Source organism: Phoxinus phoxinus (assembly GCF_949152265.1).
Source record: "Phoxinus phoxinus genome assembly, chromosome: 10".
NCBI classification, from domain to species: domain Eukaryota; kingdom Metazoa; phylum Chordata; class Actinopteri; order Cypriniformes; family Leuciscidae; genus Phoxinus; species Phoxinus phoxinus.
In genome coordinates, this window is record NC_136885.1 from 10,951,730 (window position 1) to 10,979,729 (window position 28,000).

The window sequence follows — 28,000 nt, forward strand, 5'->3', positions numbered from 1 at the left end:
CAATTTAAATGGTTTAAAGTCACTTCTGATCAATTTAACGCATCCTTGCATTAACTATTGATTTTCTTTCGTACACAGTAATGTGCTTTACAACTTTTAAGAGTATCATGCATAGAACACACTGCACACAGAAATCTAAAGCTGAAAGAATAATGCCTATGACACAGAGGGCCTTTTAGGAGAGAGTGTGTGTGTGTGTGTGTGTGTATGTGTGTGTGTGTGTGTGTGTGTGATACTTGACATAAAAACCAGCGATGTCAATTTTTTTTTTGTGCTGCACCATTATTTATTGGGAAAAAAAGCCAATTACTAAAAAGCTACACTGCTATCCAACTTTTTCCTGAGTAGTTTAGAAACATATTATATTGTTACAGTTCTGTTCTGTTTGCATATGTTCCTTTGTTCTACTTTCCCGCCAATCATCTATTTCTATGGACACTAAGTCAATCATCACATAATTTAGCTCATTGTATAAGTTCCTCTTTGTGCACTCTTCAGTTGTCCGGTATTGTTTGTGCGTAGCACACTGTCTCGCATAGTTTGATTGTTATTTACCTGCCTATTCTGATTTTTAAAAAAATATAAATCCTGTTTTATTATATAATCATCTTAGTCTTCTTCGGATCACCGTGACGCATTTATGGATAATGTGAAGAAAAATGAACTGAGCTGTCTTGTAGTCTGTTTAGTTAGTTCCTCTCCAAAAGATTTATATTTTATTATAAATGCATTACAACACAGTAATAAAGTGTGTGCAGACTTCATAGAAAGTGTAACCAAAATACTGTTAATCAAAGATACCACAATATTAGACATGTTTTGGGGGAAAAACACGGTCTTCATGTACCTGAAACATAAGAGGTGTGGTGGCAGAGGAGAAATTGAGACTCTTGGCAGTGTGGGATTCCGGGTCATATTTGGACATGTAGCCTTTGATGATGACGGTTTTGGCAGTGCCCTGTTCTCCTATCAAAAGCACAGCCTGAAACACACGAAGAAAACATGAGTAGACTCCAGAGAGGGCGACCATCTGTCCTTGTGCAAGGCTAATCATAGTGCTGGCAGCACAGGAAAAGTCTTGATGACAAACAAAGTAGCTGTCCATTTAAACAAGCCTCACTCAGACAAATCAATAACCCAGCACTGCATGGTGTCATTGCCGAGAACCTACACTAGAACATACAAACTATTCTACAAACTATTGAGTGTTTTTATAAGATCCAGAAGGTTTTTAAATACGATCTACAACTGAATTCCAATTCACGAAGACAGATAACATTATTCCACCAAAACGGTGCTTGTTCTCAGAGCCAGTGCCCGATGGGTGTTCGGTCAGGTTTCTGTGGAACCCTTGTGTTTACACTGTCTATGGAATTGAATAATTCCATAATAACTATGTACTGTAAAGTAAACTAACAAACATTAGCCTGGGTGCCAGCCCGAATCCCGCCTACAACATTTTTTGGTAGGGAAGTTCGGTCTGGACTCGATCTGTTGAGGAGTATTATGCTCGGCTCCCAGAAGGCCGAGCCAATCAAATTGCCAGGGCGGGCTTTAAACGATGATGGACAGATGATCGGCGGTTACGTAATCACCACGTCATCAAAGAGCGTTCGGGTTGAATTGGTTTTCAACAAAGATGACTGCAGCTGGAGGATTGAGATGTTTAGATTCCGCTATCACGTCTGTTATAAAATAAATCGACAGCACATTAATTTTAAAAGACGAACAGAGAACCGCAATCAAGGCATTTGTCGATCGGAAAGATGTGTTTGCCGTCCTTCCTACGGGATTTGGCAAAAGTTTAATTTATCAGCTGGCTCCGGTGGTCGCTAAGAAGATGGGACGCAATGAAAACCAATGGAAGGGATCGGTTCACGATCTCTTTTCTCTGAAGCCTCAGATGAACACGCTTCTTCAGCCTGGCCTCTTTCGTCGTCTTTCCATTTTTTTTAAATCAGTCAAGTCGCGTTGCAACCGTGTTATAAAGTTGAGACAGGGCCGACAAATGCGAGAAGATTTATTTGCTTTATTGTCGAGATCTAATCCTAAACGGAGAACTTGTTCGTATATACATACACCTTTTGTATTTCTCTCCAAAATGCTACTCGTGCTTGTAAGTACTCCACAAATTCTTAAATTATTTCTACAACAACGGCAAAGATCGTTTACACTCATTAATTTACTACTACTTCCAGCGTGCATGCAGTTGAGCTCTGTTGACAACTACGTCACTTACTGCGTTGCTCTGATTGGTTGTAGGTCTATCCAATTGAGTGCAGAGGTTTTTTTTCCCCTGGTTCGGTTAATACACGCCTCATAATCAAAGCCCTATGGAGCAGTATCAGACTCACATTCTGCCTAGAATATGAGTATGACGAAGTCAGGCTAAACAAACATAGCACTTTCCAGTCTTTTTTACTGCCAGTTTCGAGAACATATTATATACATATATGTACTGCATATATGACAATATTAATAATGTAACAGGCAAATAAATGTACATCCTGATTATTAAACAGAAACGTGTTAATTTTTTAATTAAAAGTCAAATAAGAGTGAAAAGTATCTCACCTTGCCCTGCTTTGCAATAGTCTGGATGAGGAAGTCAGTGCGAACATTGTCTACGTTGGGCACCAATATGGAGCCATACTCTGGTGTAGAGTCAGGTGGGTAAATATACTCTTCCACTCTGGTATTCCAGTGAACCCAATGGCCTACAACACACACAATTTCCATTGTCAGTACTGTGAATATCATCTTGCAAGAACCTTTATTAAAATTCCATAATGAACTTCCAATGTGTTCTATAATTAAATAGGGTTATTAACACTGGTTCTGACTCACAAGTGGAGTTTTTGCCATTAAAATTTAAGGGCTAGGGAACTTGCTGCTAATTAGGCATCTATTTGAATTGCAAAGTGTACAGTATTTTGCGACAACATTTCTAAGGACACTTATAAGCCAGAGACTTTTGGGTCTAAGCTATTTTGTTTCAAGCTTCAGCTGTGAAAAGAAGCCAACCTGGAATATACTCCACCAGAAAATGCCCAGCAAAACGATCAAAGACTTGAGTGTCAGATTTGTCTGGAGGCAGACTACAGACTTCAGATTCACTATTCTCCATAAACATGCAAATTCTCCTCTCTATAGGAAAAATGTCACAGAAATTCTGTAGACTGCTGCTTGAGTTGTACTGACAGAAAGAGTACTTTCCCAGCATGCTCTTGTTCAGAAGAAAAACCTTCAGTCAGTCTTACTAAACAGCTTTTCTTGTCATTTACCAATTGGAAAAGTTGACAAGTTGAAAACATTTATACAATTAGTATACATCGAAGTCTACAGAACCATAGACAAAGACAGATAAAAATGAAGCAAATATAACACAGAATGAGGCGTGTGGCTGTGTTAGATACCATCATTAGTGACGTAAAAGTCAAACATAGTGTCCTCGCTGTGGGGAGGGATGTTGGGAAGGTCCAGGCAGATGTTGTCATGGTGACGGAGCCATTGCTCCATCTTCATTCGATCATCCAGTTCCAATAGTGCTCCCACACTCCACATCAGAGCAAAGACATACAGACGTTCCATGTGCTCACGAGACAACTCCCCTCCCTGCTCCTGATGGGTTACATCATCAAAGACACCATCAAAGATATGTCAGAGCATGACGGCCTGATACAATTATTATATTTGCACTCATGAAACCAGAGAAAAGATATAATGCATTATCAGATATATCCAAATAATAATAATAACAATCTAATCCTTTATTGTGAACTTGTGAAAATGTATACCCATATGACCAGTGAATATGTTTTGATAACTTTTGTTTAAGAATAATATGCATGATACTTTTCAGTATAGGTTTGTTTGCTGTAAAATGTTCCATATGTACTAGATTGGATATGGATTCATAATTAAAATAAGTTGATATAATATTTAGTCTGTCTGACAGTGGCAGAAAATAAACTGCTAGAAGCTACAAAATCTGGGTTAATGAGGACGACAGCTGTTGAAAGTACATGAAAATGATAAAGTTACTTCATTTAAATATATTTTGAGAAAAACAATTGTGTTTTTTAAACCCTCCGGGGTCTAAGGTGTTTTTGTGGTCCTTGAGTGACATTTGTGCTTTTTTCAGTTGCTTATAAACATATTAATGGCAAAGGTGTAATTACACTCTATTTATCACAAACAGGGCTACCATATTATGTGAGCAACATGCATGCTATATTTTTTCATATTTCTTAAGTCTGTATAACCAAAAATGACAGAGTATTTTAAGTCTATTTTGCTGCTATGTAAAAAAAAAAAACTAGCATAAAGCGCCGGCGCGTTTGCCGACCCCAGCGGGTTAAAGGGATGGTTAAAATATGAAATAAGAATTTGATGTTACATGCATTACCCATGCAAATATACCTCACGAGGATTATCATCACATTAATATACACTACCATTCAAAAGTTTAGGGTCAATAAGATTTTTAGTGGGTTTGAAAACAGACACAGAGGATGCATTTATTTGATCAAAAGTACAGTAACAACAGTACCGTATATACTCGAATATAAGACAACGTTTTTGTCCTAAAAATAGGCAAAAAAATGGGGGGTCGTCTTATATTCGCGATATAGACAAAATCACGGGGGCAAGGGAAGAAAGAACAACGGAATTAATATGAAATAGTGACTGAAAAGCGACCCATTAAGACAAAACCAGCTTTCCAGCAAACCAGCAAGATGATACTCTGCACAAAAATCCTGATAATCGAGCTGTCGTCTGATGAAATCAAATACACATAAGATTAAAATAATATCTGTACTGTGATTTCGGCTATACTTGCATATAAAATTAGAGAAGCAACATAATATCTGTGTTTAACTGAATTAAAATGCTGCTCCTCTCTGCGAGCGAGCGAGAGAGAGAGAGAGAGAGAGAGAGAGAGAGAGAGAGAGAGAGAGAGAGAGAGAGAGAGAGAGAGAGAGAGAGAGAGGTGCGCGAAAGAGGTGCGCGCGTGAGACGCAGAGCGAGAGAGAGAGAGAGAGAGGGAAAGGTGTGTGCGCGTGCTGGAAGAGAGAGAATGAATTATCAATGCAGTTTTCAAATAAAATTATTTTCTTTTGAAAACCAGATTTTTTCCACAAAAGTCTCTCTTTGTCCTAAAAATAAGTCTGGAAAAAGGGGGGGGGGGGTTGTCTTATATTCAGGGTCGTCTTATATTCGGGTCTACAGGAACAGAAAAGACACGACTTCACCAGTGATAAGAATATATGCATGAATGTTTCTTTTCAGCTACAGCCTGAGGTGTTAATATTCTCCAACATCCGATTCACAACAACATTTTGACACTGTCTGTGTTATAGTCATTCACACAAATGTTTTAATTACATAATCATTTGCAGGTTGCATTGTTGGCCCTCTATACACACTGTGTATGAAAGAATTACATCAAGCCCAAAGTGCTTTTGAAGGTTATGGGTCCTTTTTTTATTGAGCCAGTGGTTGTAATGCATATTTGGCTCATGTTTAATTCTCATAGAATGATAGTGTGGTGACAATAGGGATGTATAATGTGTATCTCAAAACTAAATGCTTTACAAATGACAATGCGAGTGATAATGTGTGACATTTACTGGGGACAGTTCATCCTAATCAAATTCATGACTTTCAGATAAGGGGAAAATCTGCATGGGTTGAATGTCAAGAAGACATATATTGAGTGAAACTGTTCAGCACTTCAGTATATTTATATTCATTCATAGATTGATTTAAGCTTTTTCTGCTTATATTGTATTATATAATAATAAGCTTACATATTTTATTTTCTTCATCTGCTCAACGAGCATTCAATATTTCAGTTTAATGACAGCCGCTGTCAAGTATAATCAAATCTCACTGCATTAAATGTAGCAACATTTTTTTATTTTGCTTTAACCATTGCTATACCATTTCTTTATCAAATCACCCTATCACTAGTACACAGTTTCAGGTGTCAGACATTGTATAGTGCTGTCAGAAACCATTGCATTGTAATAAGATTTGAAAACATCAATACTGCACCGATAAATCTCATCAAATGAAATCTTGTTTGTGGAGACATTATATATACTACATCACCACTGCCCTATTCGGTGCACAAAAGTGCTCACTCATTTTTGTACATTTCTCTCTCAGGTAGAGGACTGCATGACTTCCACTATACACAAATAGTTTATAAGGGGATAGGGGAAAAATGTTGTACATGCATAATGGACTGTATTTGCACTAATGTATAAAGCAGGGTGTTCAATTAAAGTTCCAAGAGGTCTGCTCTCTGTATTTCCTCAATACTACAATATTTTTTTGGAATAGTTATACATTTCCTTGTGGACAGCAGTAGTAGTGGTTGGCCTCTGCTGATTCCGCAGCCAATGAGATTGCCTGCTCAACACTTAAACAGTATTGCAGCTCACCACCATATCCGAAGTGTACTTCACACTTGTTATGTCTATAGTGCGAGAGAGAAGCATCATGCAAATTGGCTTAAGAAATTGCGTCTGGGCCTAAATAAATGAATTCCAAGATATAGCGCTAGACATAAATAACCATGAACGCTTGTGGTGTCTACATCTCTGTTGTTTTTTATGCGCTGCTCACTTAAATTGTAGAAAGGTTAAAATGGTGCAACCGTTGTCTCACGGGGCGGAAATGGACAGTGGTCTGCTAATTGGTGACCCCTGGTATACAGTGTATGTACTAACAACTGTGCTACTCTATTTTTTAATGACAGAAGCTGAAGTATAAAACCCTTATTTTTGGATTGACATGTTAGTAAGCAGTCTTTCACTGTTGCAAAATCTGTAATGAGGACTATAACTGTTGACAACCTTGGGCTGAATGAGTCCTTGCAGCATGTTTATGCACTGCATGATGATGAAGGCCTCCAGCATGTCCATCTTATACTGCAACGATTGAATGCTGAACCGATAGAGCTCAGGGAAGGAGGACGAAAAGAGATCCCTCAGGACCACCCCTTCCTGAGGGGAGCGATTCTTCAGCCAGCCCTGAAAGCACACACACAAACACACAAGTGAAAAAACCTGTAAGGAAGGACATACACATAGTGGGAGATATCTGCACACTGGAATTAAACGAACTATCCTTTAGAGCTCAAAAATAGTTTGTCCTTCTTCTCTGTCTTTCTCTGGCTCTCCTTCATTTACTCTTCATGCATTGAATAGTTGAACACTTTGAAGTCTGTTAAAAAGACAGAGAGAAATGCCTTGGGGATTTTAGACTTCATTAATTCGGAGTGGAATAAAAGGAATAGAGAACAGAGCTACTGGTTTCTTCATTCGAGGTTCTGTGGATGCCTTTTTTTCACTTTTATTAAGCAAATGTGGAGAGAAATATAGTAGATTAAGTGTTCTCAAATTTCTTCAAACTTGGTTAATATACTAAATTTATGTTACCCATAAAGGAAAATGTTTTGTTAATTTATAAATAATCATGTTGTTCCAACCCATAAGACGTTCATTCAACTTCAAAGAAAAATGGAGACAGATGTATGTGCCTTCATTCCCCCCAAAATTTTAAAGGAATAGTTCACCCCAAAAAATCTATTCTGTCATTAATTACTCACCCTCATGTCGTTCCAAACCCATAAGCCTTTCTTTCATCTTCGGAACACAAATGAAGATGTTTTCGGTGAAATCTGAGAGATTTCTGTCCCTCACACTATCACTTTGATGCTTAAAAAAGAGGTCGTAAAACTAATTCATATGAATTGAGAGAGACACGATCGCTTTATATGATGAACAGATTGAATGTAGGCTTTTAATAACATATAAACATTCATTAACTCACACATCAGTGGTGGTAAACGGAAGCTCAAGCAGGTTTGCTTGACGTTTGAGAACCAATGACGTTAATTTTCAAGTTATGCAGCACGTTTGAACTTCCGCAAGAACCTATAAAGCTTCTGTTTATATTCGCTGATCAATGTTTAAATGTGAAAAAAGTAAAATGTTAAATTAAATGTTTCTTATCAAATAAAGCAATCGAGTCTCTTCAGAAAATTTGGACAAAACCGCCCGATTTATATGGATTCGTTTTATAATCTTTTTATGAACTTTTTGAAGCGTCAAAGTGGTAGTTGCGTAGCTCTCAATGGATAGTACAGAAAGCTCTTAGATTTCATAAAAAATATCTTTATTCTTATGGGTCTTATGGGTTTGAAACGAGACGTAACCGAGACGTTCCCTTTCGTTCAGTCATTCTGAGTTACGTCAGTGACTGACGAATTGGGGACCCAATTAAATCACGCCACATCGGCTGTCGTCCCGGGTGTCAGCACGCTCCGCCCCCAAAAAACAATGTGAAAGAGGGGGGTGTGGCCCGAGGAGAATTCGTCGGGTTTTTCCACACCGGCAGCCTCAGATCACCCTGGCCACCAGCCAAAGTATCCCCTCTCGTGGAGAGAATAGATTGGGGTGTGGCAGAGGGGACTCTACCTCTAAGGAGGTCATTGTCTCGTTTTGTAAAAACTCTAAGGTGATAGGCTTCTAAGCGAAACCCTTCATTCGTCAGTCACTTACGTAACTTGGAGTTACTCGTTGGACTGAACGAAAGGGAACTCTTTTGGTGCGTCTTTGCGAGTTTGGATTTTTGAGGTTTGCGCAGAGATTATGGATAATCGTTTGCACCTTCAAACCTATTTCAGGGAGTGCGTTCTCGAGACACCAGGCACTTTTTTGTGCGGATGGGTGGCCGGAGCGTGTTAAGGGTTTTTCTGTTAGAACGGTGTCTTGTTAGCGGCCCCTAAGTTAATAACTGATGATCTTCACAACGGAAGTGAATCAATCAAAACTAACTTTAGCTGGACAATAACTTTATTCTAGAGCTGCTGTAAAGCCTAAACAACCTGTTACGGTAATTTCTATTATCACTGTAAAGCTGCTGAAACAATCGATACTGTTAAAAGCGCTCTGAAGTCTCATTCACCATTATACACATTCAAACTTGAGCTTCAAGGTCTTCCTTGTGTTGTAATTTGTCATATTTTGACATTACATGTATGAATATTAGAGCAAGCATTAATGAGATTTAGGAGCTATGGCAGTTTTTCAGAGAATCACCTACATTTTGGTCTGTTCCTCATACAAAGCTACGATAGCTTTCAGAAGACCATAGTCCACTCATGAATGCTTTTATGATACATGTTTTGTCCTTTTTAGAGCTTGACAACCACTTAGTCTTGAAAAAGAGCATAACATTTCCTTTTTTGTTCCATGAAAGGAAGAATATTTAAACAATGGAGTGAGTAAATTACATAATTTTGAACTATTTCTGTAGATTTTATGGAAGCAAGCATCCGGTTACACTTTATTGTACAGTGTCATTGTTACATGAAGTTACTATTGTAATAACTATAAATAATAATAAATAAAGCTAACCCTAAACCGAACCAAACACTAATCCTAATCATATAGTAAGTACATGTAGTTACTTAATATTAATCAGTACTTAAATGTATAATTACAGTATAACAAAGACAACAAAATAAAGTGTAACCAAGCATCCTCAGACAGAATTGTATATTTTTAATTACTTAAATTGGTAACACTTTATTTTGATAGTCCACTTTAGACATTTTAAGTAACTTTGTGACTACATGTCAACTAGCAGTCAATAGTTTTAGTAGACTGTCTGCTTAATATCTGCTTACAATATTTTAATGGTCCTTCAAAAGACACTCTACTGCTGAATATAAGAAACTTGGTAAGTGCATGTCAACCCAAACCTAACAGTTTACTAATACTCTAATGAGATTGTTAGCTAATGTACCTCTAATGAGGTAATACTCTAATTGTTAGTTAACAATGCAAATGAAGGAGAGTTAGCTGACATTGAGTAGTTGCAAAGTTACTTATAGTTAGTAGAATGTCTATAGTGGACTATCGAAATAAAGTGTAACCCTTAAATTATATAAAATACTTAATAATAGTATCATTCAGTACTAATTTGTTATCACCCACCTCCAAAATAGGGCTCCAATTAAGGACAGAAGAGCTCATAAACACCATCCCATTACGAGACACTGTGGCCGGGGAGGCGTTATCGATGTTGTGTGGCTCAAACACAATCTTGCAATTGGGGGCCATGGGGATGCGGTCACCATTGGCCAATGTCAGTGTACGGTTATCATCCAGGACTGAGTTTAGGTTTTCAATCCATATAGCATCAACTGGCCCATCAAGAACAATCCATATGTGTTCCCCTAAACACAAACCATGAAGTACAAATGAGCAATGAAATAAGATACAGATTCAATTGCATAATGTTGTGGCCTCCATCAATCATTATGATCAATGATTGACATTTGACATCTTATGGTTGATTGCTAGGCCCATTAGTGTCAAAAGCCCTGTTTGATGGCTGCACTTGTTCATTGATTTAAAAAACAGAGTCGATAGGTTTCAACATGTTGTTTCCATTTAAATGAAACATTCTCTTTCATGTGTTATAGATCTCATTGCCTTTTTGTAAAGGGAGGGGATAGTACACTCTTGCCTGTTTGAGAGGCTTTTCAACCACTTTGGAAACCATCAGCTTTCTTACACAACTGACCAGACAAAAAATAAAGCCCTGAGGGGGCTCCGCTGACGTATTGATATATTAAAACATTTGCTCCCTCAAAAGTAGATGTGTTTTTTAAACATTTTAGATCAGACATGCTAAGTATGTTTAATAGTTTTAACGCTCAGTGCTGTATACTTTAAAGTTACTTTGATATGTGCAATAATTTCAGGAAAACAGTTTTAGGAGCTGAAAAAAACTTGGTTACACTTCATTTTGCAGTGTGCTTGTTACATGTTACATGTATTTATTATAGTAATAACAGTAAATTATTAATTACATGCTACTAACTCTAAACCAAACCCTAATCCAAACCATAACCCTATAGTAAGTACATGTTGTTATTTATTATTACTCAGTACTTAATTGTAATTACACTGTAACAAGGACACCTTAAAATAAAGTGTAACCAACAGCTTCTGCTGCTTATGCATATTCTATACACTTTTTTTAACAGGTTTTTTTACCTTTCTTTGCTCTGAGTGTTTTCCTCCAAAGAGTGGAAAAGATTCCATCAGTCCAGTCGTTGGTTGCCACATCGAGTCGACCAAACATTTGAGGTGCAGTAATAGCTTTAGGGTTCATACGCATCTCTCTGTGAGGTTGGCCACAATCTAAACATGCATTTAAAGTGTAAGTTGCATTATGAATAACAAATGTTTACTATTTACATTACCAATGAAATGGACCCTGTCCACTGTAAAATAATGGCCTAGTTTTTGTGGCTGATGTCTAATTCTCACCAGTCATGGCCTTCATAAGGGTATGGATGCAGGTTGTTTTTCCTGCTCCGCTGGGTCCTAATGCCATCATCCCATGACGAACTCTTTGAGTCTCATATAGCTGAATGATCTTTAACCTCCACGGTGGGTGATTGATAAGACCAGCCTCAGTTACCTAGTAGCATAATAAAGATTTTGGTTTTGATTCCCAGTGCTCAACCTAATAAACGTTCAGATTCATATATGATCATTTTTTCCCAACCTGTTTGTCTATGGCTGATTCCAGGTTAGGGTATCCAGCTTTATCCAACTGAATTCCAGGGAAAAGATCTTCAATCAAACTAAGGAACAATGGCTCATCCTCATCAATCTTAAAGGGCAGAGACAAGTGTCATTTCATTGTTATGACAGATGCTTTTAGAAAGGAATTCTGACATTGAACCACAAACTGTATATGAGAGAGAATATATAATCAAATACGTGTCAAATAATATATTAATGTGTGAATGTAAGTCATATGAAAAAAAACTATGTGTGTATGTGCGCTGGTATTTTTACCAGTTTGGACAGGTTCATGTCTCGCAGAACTCTCATGACAATAGTAGACTCTGTGTCATTGGGATTGGCCCGTTTTGCGGCACCAAGTGTGCGCAGGACGGACAGAATATTGCGCAGGCCAAAGTCATAGTGGACCTAGGACAAAAAAATATATAAATGTACTTACAATATAAGTTATAAAGTTATAAAGGTTAAAACCCACTATAGTTATATGGACACCTGGAATTGGTGAAAATTGTCTTTTTCATCCCTGATTTAGGTCAAGTTAAGTCACCTTTATTTATATACATGTAGCACCTTATGCAATACAGATAGTTTCAAAGCAGCTTTACGGGGATAAACAGAAAAGTAATGATTCAACAATGCTGTTATGATCCTGACCTGTTTTCCCCTGTCTTGTGATGGACTTTTTTTTTTTTCCTCTTGTTTATGTGTTCATGCCTGTGTGCAATACCTGTTCCCTATCAGTCAGTCACGTTAGAGGTTAATCGTCAGTGCCTGACGAATTAGGATCTAGCCTGAGAGCCCAACAACCTTCAACGGGTAACAGAATGGGCCAATGCATGTTGGCTAGTGAGATTTGCGTCGAAAACCACACTCCCTCTTCCGAGCCTGCTTGGCTATAATCACATCAAGTTAGTTACATAAAAACGTACATTGCCTTAATTTGACACTGACATGTAAGACTAACCGTCCCTTGACCAACTGCTTAAGATCTTAAGACACCATCTTAACATAATGTCTAAGTTTATGCAACTAGCTACTGCTGGTCTAGAACTCATGCTTATGCCCAAGTTGGTCAGCCCCTGTACTAGACTAGATACCCATAGTGATTGCCCTCCTTGGGTGATCCCATATGTGTAAATCCACGGTAATGGCTTCCCTGTTGGCGAGCCTGTGTCTTTCCCTCGGTAGAGTTCCCTCTGCCATCTCTGTATAGTATTGAATCCACCACTGAATTAGGCGGGATCTACTTCAGAGATCTTCCATATGTTTGTACTGCCCTAACGGTCAGTCTAAGTAACGGTCATATGAGTAACACCACATGTTACCTCCCTAAGGGCAGCATGTGGCCTCCGCAGTGTCCCTTTCCAATACTTAAATAGGCAAGCTTTCCCAGTGTTATACAATAGTCTCACTGTAAAGGGTGAAAGGAACTCAGTGATTGTCAATCTTTGTGCTAAAGCCCGTCCCCTTCTCTGTCCGAGCAGGTGCAGGGGGGACCAGCCGGCTTACTCAGAGGGCTGGAAGGGGTCACTAGTTGTGTCATTTTCCATAGAGATCCCAGTTCGTCAGTCACTGACAATTAACGCTGAACGTAACTGACTGATGACGAACGTCTAGGTTACTAGAGTAACCCTCATTCCCTGAAGGAGGGAACGCAGATGTTAATACCTGTCGCCACAACTCCTGTGCCTCCTCTGACAGCCGGGACACCGTTTCGTAATGCACACAAGCCCTTATATACCTTGAAGAGGGGGTGCGGTTTCGCACTAGCCAACATGTATTGGCTCTTTCTGTAACCACTTGAAGGTGATTTGGCTCTCAGGTGAGAAATTTTGGGGGAGGGCAGTAGGTACCTGATTAAGGCCACGGAGGCCGTGCCTACCTGGCCCCCTGAACTGTCGGGTCCGTTTCTCAGTTATAATGCTTTATTTTCTGATTCAATCATAAGCTCGTTCTTACGTAGCCTACGAGAGCACGTAGCTACGCACATGCACACTCTTCAAAAAAGGTGCTTTAAATGTCTTGACAGACTTAACAACATAAACGACATTTGTATGTATTCCAAATAAAAGATACAGATTGTTCTGAATGTTAGCTTGCTTATTTTGCTCAAGATAAGGATTTATTGAGTCCAAACAAGAAACTATGCTTATAAACACAGCTCGAGAGCTGTTGTTCCAACCACACAACTTTGCAATGCTGTTTGCGAATGTTCGTTGGAACGATGGTTTCAGGAAACACAGACTCGTTGAACTATGCTGATAATGACAGAACTTGCGACCATAGTTGGCTAACAAAGCTTTTGGAAAATGCAACCCAGTTTGACATTATGGGCCCTATTTTAACAATCCGACATGCAAGTAACTTTGTAAGCGAATCTCGGGCGCTGTTGCTATTATACCGGCGGGAAAAATGACTCTTAGACCTGACGCAAATCTAAAATGGGTTGGTCTGAAGTAGCTATTACTCATAGGTGTGGTTTGGGCGTAACGTGCAGTAAACCAATCAGAGCGTCATCTCACATTCCCTTTAAGAGCAGGCGCGCTTGTTCCATGGCGGATTGCTATTATAACGACGGATTTGCCAGGCGCACGCAACTTACATGATGGTAAAGGTGATTTCGCAGTCTTCAGGATTTTGTTTCCTGGTTCTTGACGGACAACCCACTTCGTCAGATGTCCTTATATACCTATGTGTCTTGCCACTATTGATCAAACAGGTTTGATCCGTCATTACTACAATTAGCCTGAATAATTTGGGTAAATGTGTAAGCTAGATTTATGCCTATTTTTTTCACATCTTCATGGACACCACAATAATTTCTTTAGTGTGGTAATATTTTTCCTTGTAATTATGTATGGTTTGTAAAAATATGAACTGCTGCGTCTGTGTAGACGAGAGAAGCAAAGTGTATGCGCGTTGTGCACACGCTATATTATGGCCAAGCATGCACCCTTAAAATAGCATCTGAATAATGCGCCACTGACTTTAGACTAGGTTTTTGCAGGTCTGTGGCGGATTTGTTTTCTGAAACTGCAAAACAGCACCAGGGAACGTTTGCACCGGAACACACCTACTCTTTTTTCGCTTCTTATTGACATTTAACAGATGTTTAGATGTTGATGTTTTATTGAATGTTTCATTTGAAGTCACCATTATGGAGCTCAGCATCTCTAATTGCCTTGATACTGAGAAATGTCTAGTAGTTTTGCAGATTCAAAACTATTTTAACTATTTTATTTTCTGTACTGTAGCCCACTGTGTGTGTTTGCATGGGAGAGAAAATGATAATGAAACGTAATTTTGTGAGGAAAACAAATAGTGATTTTCAACTTATTGTTTGTTATATTTATTTGCTTGGTCAGTGTCTTTGTCGGTTTTGGTTAATTTGCTGTTGTCAGATTTAAGTAGGCTACCTTTGAAATAACTAAAATAATTTGGCAAAGTTCTATGAAACTATGATGCGTCCAAGGCCTGCCTGGAACTATCATAGCTTTACTGTAAAAATAATTGCACACTTTAGAACATTTGTCAACCAATCAGAATCAAGCATTCAACAGCCCCATAGTATAATACATAACGGTAATATTTAGTTCTCAGAAACACTTTACAATTTTTTCTAGTATTTTCTGTAAATCTAGTTTACAATGAGCTGACTGGAAAATCAGAATATCTGATTATTGATTATATATGATAGTCACCTGTTTAGAGAGCTGCTCCTCACACAGTTTGTACAGAGTGAAGAATTTCCTGGCCAGCTCGATATTGTCAATGAAGCCACAGCTTGCCAGTTTCACTCTGATAATGATCTGTCTGTCAGGAACCATCATCGCCACTGAGCGGAAGTTAATTTTCAGATTCTCTGGAAGTTCCTGTCTCCCTGCGTATCCAGGATTCTGTACGGAAAAAAAATGAAAAGATAACAATACTGTATTGTTTATATTACGGTTAGCCTGAAAGTGTAACCTTTCATTTCATTGGGTCTTTAAATCCCAGTTTAGTCAGATTTCAGTCTTTGAGATGCATCTATAAACAACACTATTCGTAATATGTTCCATTTGTTTCATATAGTATGAACAAAATTATCAAACTTTATCAAGAGTGAATGGTGTCACAATGTACTGTGCCCTCATCTGCCCTTATTAATGGTAAAATTCATGGCAACACATGGCTTTAGTTGTTTGTTGCTTTAATAAAGTGGAAAATTGTATTGCTGGAAACAGCAGTATGATAAAAAATTAAAAAAAGATAAATAAAACATTGTAACTTGGCTCATTAATATAGAATTCAGCTGATGTACGGTCGCAGGTGTGTGTATTAGCTACCGAGAGAGAATTTGCAAACCACTCCAATAATGCATCTCTACCTTTTATGAGTTCTTAGTTCATAAATGTTAAAGAAACTTTCAAATCCCTGAGATGTGTGATATTTCAAAGAAGACATAATGCAACACCAGCTCACCATCGTGAGGAAGATGCCAAACTCAGGGTTCATCTCTACATTATCTCCATCAGTAAAGATGAAGTTCTTGCGCCGTTCTTTCTTGCAGGTGAGCACAATGGCGATTTGTTGAGCCGCCACTGAGAGCACCGGCAGGTCGATACGGTTAAACTCATCAAAACATCCCCAGGAGCCAGACTGAGCTAGACCTAAAGGCAGAATTTAAAAAAAATACATTAAACAATTAATTCACCCCCATGTATGCAAAAGCAAAAAGCGAACAATCTGATGAAATGACGAAGCATTGGTTTCTCATGTTAATTTCACACATGATATCATACAAATATTGCTTGTGTATGGGTAATGAATTAGGGATGATTGCTTACAGATTTCACATGTATTGTCATTATGATTATATTACATGGATATTCTTTCATTTAATTTGCAAGAATAAAGTAACATTTGTTTTTATAATGTGCATTGAGCACACATGTGTGGCACCTTTGAATATTCTGCCCAAGCCTCTGAAGTCCATCTGGTCAGAGCAGTTGAATACCACCACATATTTGCCCAGGCAGCGGCCCATGTCCTTAGTGGTTTCCGTCTTTCCTGTTCCCGCTGGCCCGGCTGGAGCTCCACCCATGCTCATTCCCAGAGCTTGAGCTAAAGTAATGTAGCATCTAGGAAATATATTGAAATTACTTTTTGCTGAGATTATTTAAGGCAAGAAAAAGAATAATCTGCACTGCAACCATTTCTTAATCAGTATTTTTGTCTGTTGTCCAGCACAAAAATTTGTTTGTTTTTTTTGCATTAAGCGTACATACAAATTATTTAATTAATTATTTTAGATCAAAACAAATACTAATCTATCCAAGTATGTTTAGACTTAGAATTGTTGCCTTGGCTTGCTTAGTTGGAGACATTTAATATTCAACAATATTATTGATCTGCCTTACGACGATGACGCAATTTTCTTCTAGAAACAACTCTGTTGTATTATTTTCATGTTATCACTGTGAAGCTGATTTGATACAATCTGTATTGTAAAAAAGCGATATATAAATACATGTGACTTGACTAGACATCTTTATGGAAAAGCAAGACAAAATAGGAAAATGCAGTGTGTACGGAGAGTAATAAACATGTAATAAATGTTATATGTGCATTTTGCTTATATGGCTATTTTAGGACCATTAATATATCTACATATAGGGGCCAAATTCTCATTCTCTCAGCACAGAAAACTAATAAGTTATTTCAGCTGTAAAGTTGTTATTTGTATAAGCAGTTTTTGTTGGTAATACCATACATATGCATATTCCATACATATATTTTAGTAATGATAATATAAAATGAATCAACATTTGAAATAATTCAAATTATAAAACATCCAGGCACATTACAGTAATTAAAATGTGTGGAACATATGCTTAATTATCATTAAAGCAAATAAAAAGAGTCACACAAAAATACACGGTGGTCGTAATCTTCATTTTCCTTATGCACAATATAATTTCTTATGTTCGTCATTTTGTTGGGCTTTTGTATTATTTTGTTCTGAGCAGATTTATAATTGTATGGTCTATGCGAAATCACATCTGATTTGTAATTATACATAAATTGCACCACGGTGAGAAAATAGAGGTAAACAAGCTTCTAATTGCTAGCAGCACCTGTCAGTGAGAGGAGTGATGACCAGCCTGTCAGTGCAGCCGAGAAACTCATTCTGATAAATGAAAGCCACATCAGTGATGTTGATCATCATCTTATCCGTGTCCTCGTTGAAATAAAAGCGGCATTGTTTCAGCCATTCAAAGTCTGTGGGGCTTTTGATGTGCAAACGACACTGCGTGAGAAGAACAGAACATATCAGTTTTTGCTGGGTGGTTATCTTTTGGAGTTGTCTCAAAGGGAGTTGTCACACAAACGCTTAATAATATCTGAGGGTTGTGGCATACTCAGTAATTTGGCATTCAGTCATGAGATATCAAAACATCCAACCTTGCCAGTTGACATAACCCCAGAAGTGACTGCAATGATAATTTGGCAGTCTGCATTAGCTAAATTGCCTATTCTAGAGCTTTAAAAATGAAAGATAATAAAGTTCTAAAATAAAATGAGCAACTGTCAACAATGCTGAGACTTAATTAGAATAATAATGAACATATAGCATGTAAACCGTAAATAAACTGGATGGATATATTCTGGCACTCACCAAATCATCAAAGATGTCCCTCTGGTGTACGTGAATGGTGATTAGGGTTTCATACTTTGTCCGTTCAACAGTTCCAAGGTCCTTTGTGGTCATGTCAATTAAATTGTTGAGGAGCTCAAGAAAAAAATGGTTGGTTTTAGCCATGATCTTACGGTCATATCTGGCATTGCTCAAAGCATCCTCAGAATCTTTCGTCCAGATCATCTGGATTCCTAGTAAACCGACCTAAACCACAGAAACCAGTAGTCCGGTTAATATACTATACCATTTTTTAAAATTACTTTATAAATTGCATCACTGTCTTTATTTTGAATACCTGTGCAGGAAAGGAGTCCAAAAATTCAATCAACTCAAAACCAGAGTCTTGAATGGCAAGTGCAGCCTGACGGATGACAAGGTGCAAAGACCTCTGGGATTCTTTCAGCAGTGCATTAAGCCAGACCTCCACATTGCCCTCTGCTATGACAGGCCTGTCCAGCTCAACCGTCTCACCCTCTCGTGATGATATCGCCAAAACCTTATCATACATCTAAAAGCAAATCCAGTGTTGGTTATTTTTGAAAAGCAGATATTTTCAAGCAAATGTATACTTTCCTAACATTCCTCAAAAGCCTGATGGATTATATTTGATACTCACATTTCAACATGATGTTTCTCAAAAAAGATGTATGGATAATAAGTATAAGTGTATAAAAGTTATTCTTATTTACTTTATAAAAATGTGTATAGATTTCACAGCAAAAAGAGATGTGTACCACAACATTGTCACAATTGCTTTGTTAGTCTTTTCGTATCATCAGTTTAATGTTTTCCTTTGTTCAAATTTCCCGCCACTCTTTAGTTGTCATGGTTACGGATTTTGACTAGTCATTATGTTCAGCTGTTCATCATTAATCACCCTTGTTTGCCCTACTATTTAAGTTGCTGTGTTTTCAGTTCTCATTTGTCCGGTCACGTTAATGCTTACTGTAGGTTGTGTCTGCTTGTCTGCCTTGTTGACTCGTGTGGATTATTAAAGACTTTCTGAACCTTATCTTCTTCTTTATCGTGTGCTCTCTACAACCCAGCGTGACAGACATGAAGATGGACGTTTTTAGAATAAGAAAGCAGGCTTTCTAGGTTAAAGTAGTGAGCACCTTTTCATGGAAGCAGACACATTTGATGTTGTCAAAGATGTTGAGCAGGTGAGCCTGGATGGTGTGCGAGTCAGATGCTTGGCCCAAAATCTCCAGCAGTGCAGGATCCGATACAAAGAAGAAACGTGGAAACAGCAATCGCTTTTTCTCCAGATACCTGTAAAGCAGAAGACAAGCTTAAACTTAGCAGCACTATAAATTAGATCCACTTTAAAACTGACTAAAATAAGCAACTTAAAAATATAATTCCAAAATTGAGTCAAAAACTTTTTTTTTTGTCCAACTCAACCTAATTGTGTCACCTACACTCTAAAAAATGCTGGGTTGTTTTAACCCAATTTTGGGTCAAATATGGACAAACCCAAACGTTGGATCAAAAATGCAATTTAAAAATGTAACCCAATGGCTGGGTTTGTCCATATTTGACCCAACATTGGGTTAAAACAACCCAGCATTTTTTAGAGTGTATGACAACAGAACAGCGATGTTCCCAGGTGCATCTTGCTATAGAAACGGGTTATAAAACTGCTGAATCCTGATATAAGGACTAGACTGAAAAACAGATGTGTTATGTACCCTGTGAGAGATTTTTGACACATCTCTAGCTGTTCCAGCAGGTGAGGCAGCAGCTGACCCATAGTCTCATCTCCCACACAAGACTGGACTACATTGGGCATCTCATGAGCTCGAGTCATGATTTTCACCCACGATTTATCGATGTTGGAGAAGCGCTTTGCCTCCTAAAAGAGAAGGTTTCGCTTGAATTTGTTAAAATTTCACATTAAATATTTAACTCCAGGTAAACAGGAATTTCACAAAACAAAACATCTTCAAAATCTGTGTTATTTAACACAACAAAACAAACAAAAATCGTATTATCATAAAGCAAAAATTATATAATTAGTTCAATGTTATGATATATTATTTCAATCGTAAAGTACAATTATAAAGTAAAATTGTAAGTATGTCATTATTAGAATTATTGGTAACACTTTATAATAAGGTCTCATTAACATTAGTTAATGCATTAGTTAACATGAACTAACTACAAACAGTATATTTTTACAGCATAATTTTTATAATCAAGCATCAAATTATCAAGCATCAAACAATATTAAACATAAAAAAACAAACATATTTACTGTACATTGGGTAGTTAGTTAATGTAACTTAAAATACATTGAGCTCATGTGGGTTCAAAATCATTATGTGTCATGAGCATGGCCTGTTCCCCCCTTTCCCCATCGTTTCTTCACTTTCAATAAAATGGCCAAAAAAGTGTCAATGTGTGGGAGTGAGACTGAATCACTGTTATTACCTTTGGCAGCTGTTTGGCTATGTCTCCACCAACAAAAACAGCCTCAAGGTAAATCCAGAGATTTTGTACAGTCATCCAGTTCTCAATGATATCTGTTGTATTGGAGAGGTTCTGAACCCACTTCTGGATCTGGGCTTTGAACGGTGTGTTGTATCTACAGAGATATAAGACACAAGGTCAGGAGATGTAGGATAAGCTAGATAATTGTCCCAAATCATTCCATTTGATTTTCCTATGCAAATGTACTTCATAAACTTACAGCATATATACATTTAAATGTTATACCACAATTCAACACGGTCAATTTGCCAAATTCATGTGTGAAACTTTTTTTTATCAATTCATTATTAAATCATTAATGTTCACAGAAATAAGTAAACAACACTTGAATAATAGAATATAAATAAACTGTAACTGCACGGACAGTAGAATTTTCCAGAGGAATGAATTGTTGATCTACTGGCTCACCTGTTGCTCATAAGGGAACCAAGCACCATCAAGCTGTCCTCCATGTTAGTAATGATCTCTGATGTACTGTCTCCTCTCAGAAGGAGCTCACCTCTGGTTTTAAAGTGGGCAAATGTAAAGGTCTTGTTGTCCCATTCCGCAATGACTTGCTTGAGTTTCTGCTCAATGTCACGCTCCTTCACAGCACTGATACAGATATCCTGCTCAAATGTGTTACAATTATAATGGATTCTATACAAATTCTTTAAAAAGTGAATTTTAAGGCCAAAACTACAATCTAATCTCTATTCATGACTATGGAATTAAAAACTAATTCTGACCTCTATTTCCTCTTTGTACTTCAGCAGTGGGGCTTCCATGATGTTGCGAAGCTTGAAGTTATCAGTTTCGACCTCAAAGGTGTGACTTGTAACCTCAGTAATTCTCTTCCAGTGGCGTGTCATCATTGCTTTGTTAGTCATTAGATCCAGCAAGGGGCAGCACTCACTAAATTCATCAATCGTTTTTTTCAGGTCAAGAAATGCCTGCCACTCTTTAAGGGCCCGCGGCAGCTTACGGCACCTACAAAACAAAACAAACCCCCAAAACAACAAGAACATTTAAAGGTGCGAAATTTAAAGTTCATTGTGTCTGATTTCACATTTAAATATATTTATTATTAGCTTTGAACATTTTTGTCCACTATTACTTTAAATTAACATTGAGTGATTGCATATAAAAGTAAAGTAAATATTGCTGACTGCAAATTACTCTGTTGTAAACTATAAAGATGTCCATACTTTTAACTCAAGTATACTTTAAATTGCATCAGACAGAAAACTCTCCATTCATCCTATTATTCTGAAAGGATTATTGCATTACACTGGTACTTGCTCCAACACAGCTGACTTTAATTTCAGTTCTTGACAGGCATGGAGAATGAATCTCTTCTCTGAGAAGCTTCTGCGATTACCAGAACAGACCAGCACAATTGAAATCCCCTGGTGCCTTCATGCTTTTCAATGTAACTTATTACATGACTGCCAGAGAGAGGGTCTTCAGAAATTTAGTTTGACTTCTGTAACCTTCTCACCTCGTCTGAAACTCAAGAAGTTCATTGTTGATTCTGTCAATGTGAATGTCAGCCCATGAGATGTCATAGTAACCATTGACTGTGTCAATGACACTGTTGTAGAGTCCATAGAGCTTTTGGAGAAGTGTCAACTGTTTCCTGATCTCAAGCAGCTGAGGATGCTGGGTAACAGATAGGCCAAAGAGCTCCTCACCACCTGTGTATGTGATGTACTTGCGGAAGAGGTTGTCAAAGCGATTCTGTGAAACGGCAGATCATTTCAAAATAATCAAACCAAGGATTCAATTATATGTTTACATAAATTACATAACATATATATTTAACTAACATCAAGTACAGTATACTATGTAATAACAAAAATAATATGGAGTGAGTGGTACAGTGGACATAAAACTAGCTCAGTTATGTTGGAAAGAAGTAAGTTAAAAACACTGAAAAACATGATATTGTCAAGGACACGGTCATGTTTAGTTTCTGAGTTCTAGGGCGAATTCCGAACTGCGTTTTTGCACCCTTGAAGTGCACTGCGGGAAGGGGACACCATTTGTAGTGGTGTTCCAAACGAAAGTAAACAACTGAATCCTTTCACGAAGGGCCTTTCCACAAGTCTGTTAGTGAAAGGAACATGCGATGGTTACTTCAAGGAAGTCATTTAATCGTTTATGTTCATGTGACTTATGGTGAAGAATCTTCACGATTCATTTTAAATTTAGATATGGCGGAAGAGTTGGAGTTAACGTATAAACAGAATAAATTCAGGTTGTTTTGTTGTGATAAATAGACACATTTCCATCATGCATTTCATATTTAATTTATAAAGTTTCATAGGTAGAAAATGTGTTTAATGCTTTATGTTTAATGTTTAACTTATAAAGTTAAGACCAGATCGTCAAAGGGCAGAGCCCTTGAAGTGGGGACTTTGGACTGAGGAGCAGGGATCTTGTGTGTAATAATGAAGCCGTTTGGAGTGCACTTGGCGAAGGCAGCAATGAAAGACCACGTGGGATGCTTACTTCCGATTGGAATTTAACCCTAGTCATTCAGTTGTTGTCATGGTTTCCAATTAGTTACACACCTGTTTCCTGTTCCTTTGATTAACACCCTCAGTGTATTTAACCCTTCAGTTATCTCCTCTGTTCATTGTCTTGTGTTAATGTAAGTTGGCATGTGTATATGCTATCTCTCTTTGTCTTAATTAAAAGGCTAATTGTAATTCATTCTGTGTCACACAACTCTCTTGGATATTTACTATAATGCTAACCCATGAATATTCCTATGTACCAAACTATTTAAAGGTGAGAGCAAAAACAAAAAAATAACAAAAATGATTCAGTTTAATGTAGTTATATTATGATAGTATGTCAAGGAAATGTATGTTATGCAAACAGGATTTACAGGATACTGTACCTGAAACATAATAAGCCTATCACTGGCATCCTGGGGAGCCAATCCAACCACCATGGGACCATCCTAAAGATTTGACAAGCAAATTGTTAAAAACAAACATATTGTTAATTTAAGATAAACAACCACTTTAATTTTCATGTGCAGTGGAAACATCTCGGGTTACTTGACTGTAACCCTGTCCCATGAAAAAGCGGGAACGGGATGCTACGCTTGATTCAGTGCTCTGTGAACAATTTTTGTTGTGACCAGTTGTGAAATATGTGTGCAACACGTCTGTCGTTAGCATTTTGTGATGGCAAGGCGCACCTAGAGAGTGGTACCCAAGGCGAGAAGCAGGGGTCTGAGCCACATAGAGAGGATAAGTGGCCTGCGGCGGGTAACCCTTATCTGCCTTTGGAGATTGGCCCTTGGCTGAAATGGCTTTGAACCACAACTGAAATGGTCTCACGTGCAAAAGGCCCATAAGGATCACTGTAGACACAGACGCCATGATACCAAATGTTTGCTGATACTGACAATCTTGACCTAGCCTGACTTTGCTCAGGGTTTTCTGAATGTGTCCGCATCGTGATCGAATCCCATATGTCCCCTAAATATGTCGTTCTCTGGGTAGGAGAGAGAGCGCTATTGTTGACGTTGAGTCTCAACCCCAGATAAACCAGATGAGCTAGTCGACATCTCTGTTTCGTAAAGCCAGCTCTTGTGAATGTGTTAATATCAGCCAATTGTCTATGTAATTCAAAATACAGATGCACTGGAGTCGCAATCGAGACAGTGCTACATCCATGCACTTTGTGTATGTGTAGAGTGATAAAGCTAGGCTGAATGGAAGAACCCAATATTGATAAGCTTCGCCCACGAAAGCGAACCTCAGGGACTTCCTGTGTTGTGGCAGTATTTCTATGTGAAAATATGCGTCTTTGAGATCGATTGTGACGAACCATTCGCAATGTTGAATTTGCGACACGGTCACCTTGATAGTTATAGTTATCTTGATCTTGAGCATTCTGACAGAACGGTTCAAGCCTCGAAGATCTAAAATCGGATGCAACACCCCATCTTTCTTAGGAAACAGGAAGTATCTGCTGTAGTAGCCTGACTCTCTCTCTGGGAGGGTAACATGTTCTATGGCCCCTTTTACTAGAGGAGATTTCAGCTCTTGTGACAGTAAGTGTGCCTGTTCTGGTTTCACTGTAGTGGGGACCACACCATTGATTTGCGGAGAATGGCGAACAAATTGGTTCCTGTAATCTTTTTCTACTTTAATTAGGACCCACATAGAGATACCAGGCAGTAGGTTCAATGCTGCCAAGCTCTCTGAAATGGGTTCCAATTTTGATACCTCCCATTGGGGGGGAAATTGGGTGTTTCGTGTCCTGGGCAACAACAGAAAGCAACGGAACACCCAATATTTGCTGGAAATCGCTGCCCCCCGAAACACCAGAGGCGGCGGTGATGGTACAGAGGTTTCGTAGGGGTGCCGGGAAGGGGCGGGCTGATTTATTTTTACTTGCCCCGTCCTGAGGGGTGTCAACCCAACAGAGCTGGGCACAAGACCATCAGGATTTCATCTTTTTGGAGATTATAGTCCTGAGATCTGGCCTTTTCTTGACGAGGGGGAGCTTGACTCACCACACTCTGTTTTTGTGCCTCACATTTAACAGAAGGACCTGGACGAGGCTGGGTGGCCGTCAGCCCCTCTCCCTAAGTGCGGCGAGAAAGGAATTGCATGAATGCTTCCTCGTGTTTCTTCACCTCCCGAAACCTGCTGACGACTGTATTAACCAGAAGGGCAGAAGGTGACATAGGGGCATCAAGCAGGAACACTCGGTCCATGTCCTTGATGCCTGTGAGGTTCAGCCACAGGTGCCTCTTCGTGCTGACCATAGCACCCATTGAACGACCTTGGTCGCACGGAGGGACAAATTTGTGGCTCGACGAAGCTCCAAGAATGTACCCAATCACCAGCCTGACCTGCGACTTGAAACGCTTTCCTCAGTAGCGTTGAGGTGGTTCTGCATGGCTTAGTGCGGAGAGTTGGTTTATTTAAAGATGATGTCGAACCAGGAAAGAGATAGCTCGCGAGCGTCTCTTCGACCTGTGGCATCATCATATGTTCCCATGCCTTCGTACCCATGATAGACACGAGAAGTATATGCTTTCCCCCATGAACGAGATAACTCGTCATGGAGTACTTCAAAGAAAGGGAGAGACCACTGTTGGGGTCTCTTGTCAACCACCTCGAGTAATTCCTCACAAGCTTTATCATCACGCGAGGAACACTCTGAGGTAGGCAACTCATAATCCATACCGGATTCAAGAGATTCATTATCGTAGCCGAAGAAGGGCCAGGGTGCTTTTCCGAATCGGGCAAAAGGACATCTGGGTCTGAAGAGTACGAGCGATAGGGATGGACTCGTCTCTCGCCCCTCAGATCCATTCACGAGCCCCATGATGGCATAGCGGTGCTGGCTCTTGGAAGTAAGCAAGACGAGCACGTAGCATCTTAACCATGAATAAATCACAATGCTTGCACTCGCTCTCCTGCAACGCAAGGGCAGCGTGCTCATCCCCCAGACAAACAAAGCAATACTGGTGTGTGTCGCATTCAGACACCATTTACTTTGCACACCGCTCATTTTTCTTTTCTTTTCCTTTTTTACTTGTTTACAAGAGTGAGAGGAGAAATATATAATTTTCTGCACATTGCCTAGTGAAAACTAACTCCTAGCAAGGAGACAGATAGAGTTTGAGTTACACACATACATACAGTAGGTCTGAAGACAAAAATACCTGTAGATGCACATGGCACATCTAATTATATCCTCTGATGAGCATGCATTCCAATGACGTCACTGTCTGAGGCTACTGTTCTAAGGCAATTTCATTGACATGTGGCACACATATTTCACAGCTGGTCACAAAAAAGTGTTTGCCAGAGCGCCGAATTAAGCACAGCATTGAGAGTAGCTTTTGAAAGGGAACATCAGTTGCTTCAAAGAATCACATTTTTGTGTGGCTTGATATCTGGCATTATATTCAGAATTCCCACAGGAATATAAATGCAGGAAAACAATTGTGTTTGGGCTTGAAACCATAATTGCCTGAGGGATCGTCTCAAAGCAAGAGAAGTGGATGGATATATTTACCTGACCCTCAGGACTCACCCTATCATAGTCATTGTAGAAGTACTGGCAGTCTTCCACGAAGGTTTCAACGTTTTTGATGAGTTCTCCTCGGAAGTTTGGTTGGAGGGACACCAGCTCATTCTGCACCTCTGTGCTACGGGAAAGCAGTTTCTCCCAGGTGTACCGAAGTGTGTCCACTTTCTCCGCTTCCTCTTTGGCAATCAATAATCCATACTTATGTAGCATGGCGTACGATTCCTGTAGGCCAAAACCAGGGAAAGAGACATTGCAGTCCTATCATAGCTGGATATGTATATGTATGTATATACATACATATATGTACATATATGATTAATATGTATATCATATCATATACATAACTGTTTCTTAATGCTTCAGCAAAAATAGATATTCAAATTAATAACATAAAAAAAAAATAATAATAATAATAATAATACAAAATTACAATAATAATGATCTGTCATTATTTACCCCCTATGATTTATTTGTTTATTTGTATGTATGTAGGAACGTATGTACTGTATGTGGAACATAGTGGATTTCTTCACAGCTCCAAAAAGGAGAAGAGAAAAAAAAACACAAGTCTGTTATACATACATAACATAACATACACGTTTTTTTTTTTTTTAATGAAGTTGTAGGGAATTGTTATTAGGGGTTGTGCCAGCTGTGGCCACCATGAATTATAGTTACATGAAAAAGAGCTGCGTAAAGATTATTCAAAATGTAATGCATGTGTTATTTTTCTGTTTGTTTGTTTGTTTGTTTGTTTGTATGTACCTCAATTGGACCAACTTGAAAGTCTATGGAGATCTGCTGTTCTCTGATCTCTTTGAGCGTTGCCATGGCGATACGAATATCATCCAAGTCTTTAATCTGCCTGTTGAGTTTCTTGCTCGCCTCATCTATAAAAGTGAAGATCTGTTCCATCTCCATATGATACTTCCTGTTGCAATGGTGACCAAAATCCACCATCCAGCTCTTCGTCTCAGCAGTAAGGGCCAACTTCAGATCCACTGTAGGTAAATACAGCAACACACAAGGAATAAAGGGGCCTTTTGTAGCTTGATAATAATAATAATAACAAAGTCATTTTTTACCCTCCAAAAGCTATAACTCTGCTAGCAAGCACTGCTACTTATGTATCATAAAGGCTTGAAATATAAGT

The 28,000-nt window shown here is 38.5% G+C and overlaps 1 protein-coding gene across 1 annotated transcript in view; it reads right to left on the bottom strand.

The window, feature by feature from the left end:
• The window catches only part of dnah5 (dynein, axonemal, heavy chain 5), a gene marked incomplete at its 5' end in the record, with an annotated part of 152,884 nt that overhangs the window by 78,452 nt on the left and 46,432 nt on the right, over positions 1-28,000 (bottom strand). The window contains 24 exon segments of the mRNA XM_079625837.1: positions 848-982; positions 2,575-2,717; positions 3,417-3,621; positions 6,867-7,043; positions 10,017-10,258; positions 11,085-11,231; positions 11,361-11,514; positions 11,602-11,709; positions 11,898-12,032; positions 15,326-15,520; positions 16,086-16,273; positions 16,566-16,744; positions 17,741-17,913; positions 18,283-18,507; positions 18,599-18,811; positions 19,419-19,575; positions 19,995-20,158; positions 20,737-20,890; positions 21,205-21,404; positions 21,525-21,765; positions 22,277-22,515; positions 23,684-23,746; positions 26,851-27,069; positions 27,613-27,848. Of these exon segments, the coding sequence (XP_079481963.1) occupies positions 848-982; positions 2,575-2,717; positions 3,417-3,621; positions 6,867-7,043; positions 10,017-10,258; positions 11,085-11,231; positions 11,361-11,514; positions 11,602-11,709; positions 11,898-12,032; positions 15,326-15,520; positions 16,086-16,273; positions 16,566-16,744; positions 17,741-17,913; positions 18,283-18,507; positions 18,599-18,811; positions 19,419-19,575; positions 19,995-20,158; positions 20,737-20,890; positions 21,205-21,404; positions 21,525-21,765; positions 22,277-22,515; positions 23,684-23,746; positions 26,851-27,069; positions 27,613-27,848 (4,292 nt within the window).